The 11,129-nt window shown below is 30.0% G+C and overlaps 1 protein-coding gene across 1 annotated transcript in view; it reads right to left on the bottom strand.

The window, feature by feature from the left end:
- Positions 1 to 9,333: 9,333 nt before the first annotated feature.
- The window catches only part of LOC106687719 (trafficking kinesin-binding protein milt), a gene marked incomplete in the record, with an annotated part of 30,427 nt that continues 28,631 nt past the window's right edge, over positions 9,334 to 11,129 (bottom strand). Inside the window, 2 exon segments of the mRNA XM_067045432.1 lie at positions 9,334 to 9,624; positions 10,494 to 10,582. Coding sequence (XP_066901533.1) covers positions 9,334 to 9,624; positions 10,494 to 10,582 — 380 coding nt within the window.

Here is an 11,129-nt window from a genome sequence, read left to right as displayed (position 1 = left end):
CATAATGACATAATGATATGATACAGGATGTAGAGAAACTACCCAGTAGTAGAACTCTAAAAACAGTTTACAATATAAGGTCACGAGGCCATCTTCTTCTCAGGCGCCTCGGAGGATTACCAGAAATGGAAGATGAAGCAAGGTTAGAAACTAGTGGGTTTAGGTGGTTAGGGAGTTGAATATTAATATTAAAATATATTTTAATCAACACAACATTAACGTAAATTAGAAGTAATAAATGAATGATTTAGCTTTTATTTTAAAAGATTAAATAATATCCGGTGTAGACATTAATACATAGGGAATCCCGTATGTACGTTCAACCCCCCTTCAACTTTTTTGATTTTTTTTCTGATTTTCACAACAGTCCATCTTTTAATGATAGTGTTAATTTTTTAATGAACTGTTATCCTCCTGGGTACCTAACTGTGGTATGCGGGATGGGTAATTTTATTATAAATGGTCAGATTTTCCACTCAAGTTGAGTGCGGCTTTAGCGCACTTTCTCAGCCTCCAGTGATGCGGCGAGAGGGATGCGCTTGGGTCTTATGGGCTCTGTTCTACCTCTCAGATGTGGGGGATAGAGTGGGCTCAGAGATCCTCAGGTCGATTTTGTAAATATTGTATATAACAGTGTAAATGTGACTAGAGATTATTTTATTTTTATTTATTTATTTTTTGATGTACATAGTTTGATTATGTTCATTTTCTTTATTCTTCTGTTTGTATATATTTTAAGAGAGATTTTATTTATTTTTATGTACTTTTTATTTATTTATTTGTCATTCTTATTTTAGTATAAATGTGATCATCATCACTATTCCCTATCTCCCATAACGGTGTGGCAGATTTTAATATCTACCAATAAATAAAGTTTAAAAAAAAATTTATTATATGTATTCTGATTGCAAAATGGAGTATAAGACGAATTCGTAAAGGAGACGTTTATTTTTCCAACGCATCCTGAATCCAAAGCTTCCCTAAATTCGTTAACATTTTTTTAAAAATTATTGACGATTCACTTTCAGTCGGTTTGGATAAAGGAATGACTTCAAAGAACGAAATCGTTTCAGAATTCAATTTCCCGTGAGGATCCTTCCTATGATATATTATATGATTCGGGCACTTATTTTTTTAGGCATCATTTTAGTATACATTTCTTTTCCTCTGATGGTCTTGGAAATACAAATAATAATAAAGAATTCTTATGAAAAAATAATACAATTTTGTTCTTTACGTTTCCATATAAACAAAAAAACATTCTTCTGTTTTTTTTCTTTTCATTGTTGCTCACCACCCGGTAGATAACCGGTAGACCAGAGGTAAAAAAATATTGACGCTCTCAGAACTATATCAACGTCTGTTTTTCGTATTTTATATTTATATAAATTAATTTAATAATAAAACTATTAACATATCATCCTTGGACAGACTATCTAGCGGTAGGCGACCCCCAGAGCTTAGGCAAAAAGCCGGTTGAAGTTGGCGTGCTCTGAAGCAGATCACTATCAGAGCTGTAAGGGCAACTCACGCACTCTCTCTCTTCTTGTTCCTCTTAGATTTAACTGAGAGTCCCTTCTTTGAATAGTTAATAAATATAACTTCAGTGAATATGAATAATAAAATATTTAGAATTCAATAAAAATAAGCATTATTAATAATAACACTAACTACAAATGATCCATAATTAGGAGAGATAGTTGACCGTGGATGACGTACGAGGAGAAGATGGTTGGGGTGCGGTCAAAGTGAAACACAAATAAGTTGATGTATTTAATTGTGCAAACGTTTTGGCTAGAGGTTCTAGCATTTTTCAGGGCTAAGAACAGAACAAGATAACAACCACATTAAGTATAGAAAAAAAAAAAAAAGAAAGTATAAACATAATAACATAAAATGAATAATTTTACAAAATAGAATTAATAAAATGAAGAGATGAGAGAAGCGGGAAATAAAATGTATACATAGGTAATTGAAAAAGTGGGTAAAATAACATAATTAAGGAAATGAAATAAAAATGAAGTTATATAATGCAAAGAAATATGAACATATTAGTTATTATTAATTTAAAATTTAAATATGAAAAGAAAATGAAAATTGAGAGGAAGAAAATATATGTAACAATAATAGATGATAAAGAGACAAATTATAAGTATAGTGAACAAATCTTTTGACGCGGGTAAGGAAAATGGATAAAAGTGGAGAAAATAAGGGATAAGAGTAAAATAAAGAAAGGGGAAAGAAAACAAAAAAAAGAATAAAAACGAACCTGTTCGCTGGAAGATCAAACGCCTAATGAATACTGCGCTAATGACGGCCAAACTCAGAATTAAAAAAGCCTTACAACAATGACTAAGTGTTTTTTTATAAGGAAACGTTACGAGAGGGTGAAAATAAAAGGTAGACAATTTTTTGAAGAAGAAAGCGTGTGAGAAGGTGATGACATATAGTGATAGGAAGAGTTAAAAATATATACGAACCAACGAAGTACCGGAAGATGACAGTGTCATGGTTATTTAACAACAGTTAAAAAGAGGAAACGTAATATAAGTGGGGGACGACAAATGTGTAAGAAAAGGTTTAAAAGTGAAATAATACGTTCAAAGGTGGGCGGAAAAATTACTTATTTGTGTTTTTCATTGACCCCAACCATCTCCTCATTTTTAATAATAATTATGAGAGATAGTTGATCGTGGATGACGTACGAGGAGAATGAAACAAATAATTTGATGTAACTTATTTAATTGTGCCAATAATAAATAAGTTAGACCATTTTTAATAATAGTTCGCCCAGTTGAATACAGATAACAGCACCATCCAAGAAAGGTAGGAAATAGTAGTTCTAATAACCACCGCAAGAGGCCAGCACAATCCAGTCATTTTCGAAGCCTAGCAGGAAAATTTTTATTTTGTATTAGGATATTAGGAACTTACTGGAGCTCAATTAGCCCGTCTGACGTTGCAACCCAAGTCTTAACTTCAGATCCGAGCTCCTGTAAATTCCTAATATCCTAATACAAAATAATAATTATCCTGCTGGACTTCGGGAATGGCTGTTAGGATGGTGCTGGCCTCTAACGGTGCTATTATTTTCTACATTTCTTGCTTTGTGCTGCTATCTTTAGACAGTTGGTTGAACTATTATTTTAACATTATAAATTGTCATTTTATGTATTTTTTTTGCTCTATTATTGGAGTTAAAACGATATATAATTTTTCAGTAATATTCATTCATGTGCGTTTTAAATTAGAATATATAATGCTTGATTGTTCGTTCATTCCTTTATTCTTTTACTAACTTAATAAACTGGAGATAAAATATGAAATAGAAAAATAATTAAATATTGTTATTTAAAATATATTATTGTTTGACTTTAACTATGATAAAATAATTACATCATTTTAAAAAGTGTGTCTTTCATTGTTATGTAGAATCAGTTATAAACTTCAAATAATTAAGAATTTGATTGATTTAACTGGTGAGTTGTAAATTAGTTTTGTTATGACAAATTGACCATTTACGTGAATTAAGAGAGTTAGGCTTTTAATGTGTTTTGTGAAGACATATGCATCATAAGAACTTGTTGAAATTGAAATTATTTTTGGGGCCTGGGTCTGATATAATTTTAAGTTCTTGGGCAAATTTGTTTTTTTGGGTCCATTGTAGATTTCTTTTTGGTGCCTGAGGGTGGATTCATGTTGATTTCATTCATTGGCTGATATAATTATATAGGGTATGTGTTAATATACAGGAACAATGTATTCTCGCCTATTATCAAAACATTTAGTTGGGTTGATATATTGCTACAGTTCAATGTTAAGGCATTTACATATGATAGTTAATCATGGCAGTTATTGCAACTGTTAGACCACCAACATTACGGGTATTATTTATGTAGTGACAGTCATGATAGTGAATGCCGTCATGACTGTAACTATCAAATAGTTATACCATGGTGTGTGGCTAACACTTTTGCCACGATAATGGAAAGTATATGATACGGAGTTGAGCTTTGGGCTTCCATTAAACCTTCGAATTCCTTTTTTATCCAATCCTTGCAATCCAAAATCTTCAATGCTGCTTACTTTGTCACAAATAAAATCATCTATAAAGACCTTAATGTCCCATATATAACCAATCTAGCCTGAACCAGATATCATTCTTTCCATTATAAACTCCCTAACCACCTAAACCCACTAGTTTCTAACCTTGCATCCTCTTCCATTCCTGATAATCCTCTGAGGCGCCTAAAAAGAAGATGGCTACGAGATCTGCTGGTGTAAAAACGTCATTTGAGTGCTACCAATGGGTAGTTCTCTACACACTCTTGTTACACTCCATTATAACTGAGATCAGATTTACTGAATGTAATGTACAGTTGTAAATTTTAATAAATACATTTTTAAAAAAATCTTAGAAACGATTCCCATAACTAAAAATACCAACAATATTGTTGTATACTACAAAGCATATATAAAAAAACTTAAATACCCATTATGCAAATACAATAAATAGGCTGGCCCTATAAGTGGAGACATAATGGATCAGGAAAAACATTTAAAAATAATAATATCCAATTCAAAACTATATATAATATTCATCTTAAATAGCAAAATTTATTAAGTATAGACATATCAATAGGGAAGTAAACAAACAGTACAGAGGCATATTGATGTGTCTAAAGAGGTAAATACCTTGAATAACTTAACATAGGTCATTGCTGAAGGAGCGGATGAATGCATCATTTGTGAACGACATTATTTAAACAAATGTTATGTAAATTTTAATTAATGTGACTAAATGACAAAGTTTAAAAAAGAAATGGATATACTTAACAAAATGAGGTAAAATTGATTATAAGGTTTCAGTTGTATATATAAAAATTATAGATAATATTAAATTAATTGTTGGAACATTAGTAAGAATATGGGGAACGTAGTAGAAAAAAAACATAGAAAAGTGATAATATTATAAATGAAAGTTTTTTCACCTCAACATCTTAATAAATAAAATTAAGATGGTCCTTGTAGATGGCTGGATGGCCTAAAACATTTGGTATGTAATATGTTTAAATAAAGAAGGTTGAGAATATTTGGATAATTTTTTATAGAGAATAAATTTTACTATCCTAACTTTATTCTTTATTGGTATATATTATTAGTTACGTGTTTTATCATTTAATTTATATTTAGTTTTTTTCTAAATTAGAAAATTTTTATAGTTATTATTATTACAATTTTTTTATATCTCTTTTTTGTATTATTTCCATCATATTCTTATACCTCTTGTAAAAGCAACATATTAGCAATAGAAATAAAACCGTTAACGACTACATCCCCTCCACTCCAATTTACTGTGACAGTTCCTCAAGCTATCAACTTGAACAGGGAGGATGGTCCTGATTTGTTCTTTACTCATTTATTATTATCATTATTAATTTTATTTTTATTTATTCTTTTATGACCTTTATTTAACATAAACTTCTTTATTTTCTGTCTTTTAGTGTGTTAAATTTTGTTTTTTCATATCAACTTTTCTGTTTTTGCGTTTTATTGCGTCTCCTGTTCATTGTTAACCTTATAGTTTACGAATTTTTTTATTCTTATCATTGTTTACTTTTTACTGATACTGTTTGATTTCTTCTTTTCTTTTATTTGTAAATAATTTTCTTTTCACTTATTTTTACATAATTTTAACCCTACTTTAATTCAACTTTTTTGTATCTTATTAGACCTGTTGAAGCTCTACAAAGTGATGCAAAACATCGGAAAATAAATAATTTTAAACTATTTTTGTTCTTTATGACCACAACCCTGACCATCTTCTTCATATTTTAAATTATACGGTCAATTATTTATACATATAATATTAAAAAATAAATAAAGTAGGAAGTAACTAATAAGCCAAAGGCTCAAATAATTAAAACTCTCTGTAACATTTTATTGCTACAAAACAAAAACAAGAAAAAAAAACTGACAGGTTTAAACCCACTTAAAAATAATTATAATTTGTATCTACAATTGAGGTTTATTGTACATTGATATTTATTATTGAAACATTTACATTAGATAATTATATACACTCTTATCCAATTCATAATTTTCTCCTAATTTATGGATATTGACCATCACGTTCACAAAATATATAAATATATATATGCATGTATATAAGTTGATTAATATATTCATAATAGTAACTTTAGAAATAAGAGAAAACCACACAACGGTTCGACAATAGCAAGTTGGATCCTGAGAATAGTCGATTTAAATATAGCAGCTAGCTTCACAAAGCTATCATCAGCTATAAGGCTCCTTTATTATATATCTATAAATATATACAGACTATATACAAGGATCGTAAAAATAATAATTTACAAAAAATATCGGCTAACTATACGTGATGGAAAGTAGCTAAGTTAGTCCCTCTAGTGGCTAGATTGGGCTTTAGTTACTTTTTGTAGTAGTGCTTCCTACTTGCGATAAGAATGCAAATATGCTAACTGCATATTTCTCTTACACAAGCCTGTCGCAGAAACAACAACTACAAATCTCGTATATAGCCATAAATAACTCATCACAGGCAAGCACCAACAACTTGCTAATGAAACAATATTACAACATAAAATTAAAATGTGATCTCTACATAATTATTATTGTATTTTTTTTTTCTAATAATTTACAACTTTTCAACTAAATTCAAGTTCACTAACACTTTTAATATCAACTTTCAATACGTACTTATTCTAAATTCTAAACACATTCAATATCAAGGGAAAAAATTTTAATTTCAACCAAGCTTCCTTGATTATAGTAGTTTCAAAATTCACAAAGACTAGACTTTTACATTCAACCGAGTGAAAAAAAAAAATGCAAAAGTAAACAAAAAAAAAATTTTAATTCTTCAATAAAGACTTATTTAATTTAAATTCAGGATGTCAAAAAACAAAAGCAGTTAGCTTTGAGTACGCATAATTTAACTGCCTCTAAATGAAGAAGTCTGGATAAAAATTCATCCGAACAAATAAATTTCAATGCCGCTAAGTGACTGGTAGACAAAATACATGGCAACTTGTCAAAATATGCCTCAACAATTTATCAACAACTTAGTGCACAGCCAGTCCGATACAAAGTCTAGTTTATTCAAAAATAAGTCTCGCTAGCCCTATTCAAAAATATTTCTGATGCGTAACAAGACAAATAAGAAATATCCAATTCAATGGATAAGCTGACAGTGGAAGGCTACAATATGTTCAATTAATTAACGACAAAAGATTATAATTTAGGAGTATCAAGAGGAATATACTTAGTATAAACAATATCTTGTCAAAAACAGATCTATCATTAACAGTTGGAATGCTCAGATTATTTTAGTAATTTATTCTTTTTTTTTAAATAGAAACTCTTAATACTGATAAACTTCCAGCAAATAGACATCTCTTATACACAGACAGTGTTATTTTCACTAATATGAAACTTTTTTTTTTTTACACCATTTTCAACTTCTACAAACCAGACCTTCTAATAAACAAACACAAATTTAGTCTTGTTTTTTTTTTGTTTTTTTTTTCACGAAAAATTTTTTTATAACCAGCCACTTGGGGAAAAGAAGTACATTTCTTGCAGAGTTTAACAACAATTAGCAATAGATAAAACTATTTATAATAACTTATTTATTAATGGTTTATTCATGAATAAATATTGCATCTATGAAAATTTTAGCTGTAATTTTATTCATAGCTAATTTTTGCTTTTATGATTTCTTAAAATGGCAGAAGGTTATAGATAGCTAATGCTACCTGTCGAAGGTATTATTAGGTAACTTCGTTAATAAGTGAACTGTATTACTGTTCGAAAGAATTCTATTCTTCTTCAGTCTTGTAAATGTTTTTATTTTAACGATTTGAAGTTAACTGTGATTTGAAATAAAAAAAAAAAAATGGAACAATTTATTAAATTGACACAAAAAAAGTACTTAAACCCCAATAGAAAAAGTAGAACTAATAAAAGTTAGTGAAAAGATAAAGAAAGCATATCTTGCTTCTCGTTCACAAGCAGAAAAACGCAATTGGCCGACATGTTAAAAAAACAAAGTTACAGTGAATAGAACCTCGGCAATATAATTTTAAAAACAGGTGGTCTTTAAATTGATTTATTTAGTATTTAATTATGTACATATAAATTTAAATTTGATACATATGTAGATTTTTATATATTGTACATAGGTTCATATATACGAATATAAAACATAAAACCACCTTACTTAATTACGTTCTCTGGAAGTTCAATTCTCTTTTTGGTCAGGTTTGTATTTTGAAAAAAAAATTTCATATAAGCGGTCTCATTTCCCAGTTATTACCTTTATGAGAATTTTCACAGTATCCCTTTAAAACCATATTTTCTTTAATGATACAATACTCTGAACGATCCAACTAAACTCTTTTTAATATTGTAACAAAAGCAAGTTGAAAAAATAAATAAAATGAAAATAACAAAATATACTTTACAATATTTAAATTAAGTATTTACAAATATAATAACAAATCGAGAATTATTTATCATCCTTTTTTAATTAATGTGCCTATTTACAACTATTAATCTAGAACAAAATTTGATTTTTAGTGAATATACTACAAATTAGAAGAAATAAATAATAATTTTTGTTAAAAACAGAAAAATAATTCAAAAGAACTATTAGATAAAATTCTACCTACATCATGTGCTTTGAGGTTAGCAGATATATGTATAAGTGTAGGCATTTATATATATAAATATATATGATATTACTATGAATCCTTAATTTAATTAATCATAGAATCATTAGGCAATTAATATTCAACTAGGGATTGCAATGTATCTACAATATTTGTGTTCATTAGAAGCATATTGCAACTGAAGCAGTTACAGGTAAGTGTATAGGACAAAACACAAGACGGCCTACAGATGGGCGGTTAGACAATCCTACCTGCAACTGTCACAGCACTCTTTGACTAAATGAACCCAGCTCCACTACATTATCTGTGGCCTCTCTCACTAATGTCAAATCGACATCTTTCAGGCTACATAGTACGTAGTCAGAGCAAGACTACATCGAGGCAAAGTAAGACAACACCCACAATACAAGGATACTACAATGGCAATAAATGTAAACAAAGAATAGAGAAAAAATAACTTTGAGCTATATGAAACAGATTCTTCTGGTTCTCAACGTGATTGTGTCTTACATTTGCCTTAATGACTGTAACCTCTACGTTGCCCTTGCCTCACGATTTCTCAAAGCCTCTTCAGGCAAACCTTTATCAAATCATCGCAACTATGTTCACTAAGGAAGACAATCTATAAGAGGCCACCCTTCCTGCCGAAAACAAATGATGAGACAGATTGCTGCGGCTGCACAGAACCTAAGTCAGTGCGAGGCCGACGCTTGAGCTGTTTCAATCTGTTGTCAAGAACACCAGTGCCAGGCCGACCCGGGACTCCGAGGAGCTCTCCCCGAGCCAATGAACGCACGCCCCGCCGCAATAACGATGCTCTGTGCAGCCCACTCTCCGGTTCTCGGCAAAGGATTTCCTCCAAGCCAATCTGCTGCTCTATCCTCTCTACTAATCGAAACCCTCTCAGTGCTGCCTGTAAAAATTAATAAATCTATGAAGAAAACATATATGAGGAAATTAAATCAAAAACAATACAATTAGTTATGCAAATCATCAAAAAGTACAAATTACTATTTTAAAAATATAAATAAATATACAATTGTCAGATTTACACAACTGAGTTTTGTAAGATTTTTCGGTCCCATTTTAATACTCCCTCAAGATTCAAGACACCATGAATCACAGGTTGCAACCTGACGTCATATGTTATTCCATAACCTTTTTATCCCACCACTACTAAGTAGACACTTGCTGGCCAGTATTGGATGAGAGAACATCTAGATCAGGTAATTTCATAGTTTTCACTATTTTCATAGAGCCTGGAAGAAACTGAGAATCGAATGGGTTCACTCGGCAAACTCAGAAGTGGGTCTCCTCAGGTCCTCCTTATTCATATTTGCATATAAAACATTCTTTCCTTCTCTTTTATCTGCCTCTTCAGGGATTTGTTTTTTCAATAAAAAACTACATGTTTTTGTTAACCAAAATTTCTCTCAATTTCTTTGATTAAACTCTATCAACATCCAATAAAGGGCGGCTCCTGATCGTAATGCCCCTGAGGTTGCATAACAATTGTCAAATTCCACAGCCATCTTTGACATGAGACAAGTCCAATTAATTTAAAAAAGAAAAGAACATAGCATATTTAGTGACTACTACCATGATAACATAACAATGTATTGATTGATACTTTTATCAAATACATGGGACTTGTTTAGAGTAACCGATACCAGTATTATGAGTAGAGCTTTCAGCATGAGATACAATCTATATTTAATGATATTGAATTTAATATATTAATTAATGTCAATAAATTATTTTAAAAAATAAAATAGAGTTTACCTTGTTGTCGGGGCGAGCTAAGGCCTTAGGCGGTGGGACCGAGGGTGACAAAGCTGATCCGATTGTCTTCTTAATGATGCTCAGGTAACCTAAATTTGGAAAAAAATAAAATTATTTATGAGAGACAAAAACAAGAATAATATCTGCTAAAACTCATAAATAAATAATTATTTTAATCAGCTGAAAACATTTATTAAAAAATGCCAATTTTACTGATTAACTTCATGAATATTTTATGAGCTAACATTTTTGAATTTTTTTTTTTCATTAAAATATCATTATTACCAATTGAGGTCTAATGTTCTATTCAAAATTGAAGCTATTAGCTTCATTTTACCATTTTTGCTCGAACAGGCCAATCCCAACTTAAAGTCGAGTCGATCTCCACCAATTTTGAAAATATTTTTGAGAGAAAAATGTTAAATGAGAAAAATTTAACTATAAAGAAATAAATGTTCAAATTTAATATAGATATCCCAAAACATAATCATACTAATAATAATCAAACCAAAACGTTCCGAACCGAGCACTCTGGAACCCACGCCCTAACACACATGACTTATGCGTCTCTTTTTATTTATAGATACTTTTTTTTTACAGATATATATTGTATATAATAATATTATACATATATAT

This window comes from Halyomorpha halys, unplaced genomic scaffold (genome assembly GCF_000696795.3).
Source record: "Halyomorpha halys isolate HHAL.00 unplaced genomic scaffold, Hhal_1.1 Scaffold1000.1, whole genome shotgun sequence".
Classification (NCBI taxonomy): domain Eukaryota; kingdom Metazoa; phylum Arthropoda; class Insecta; order Hemiptera; family Pentatomidae; genus Halyomorpha; species Halyomorpha halys.
This window is presented reverse-complemented; position numbering and strand designations above follow the sequence as displayed.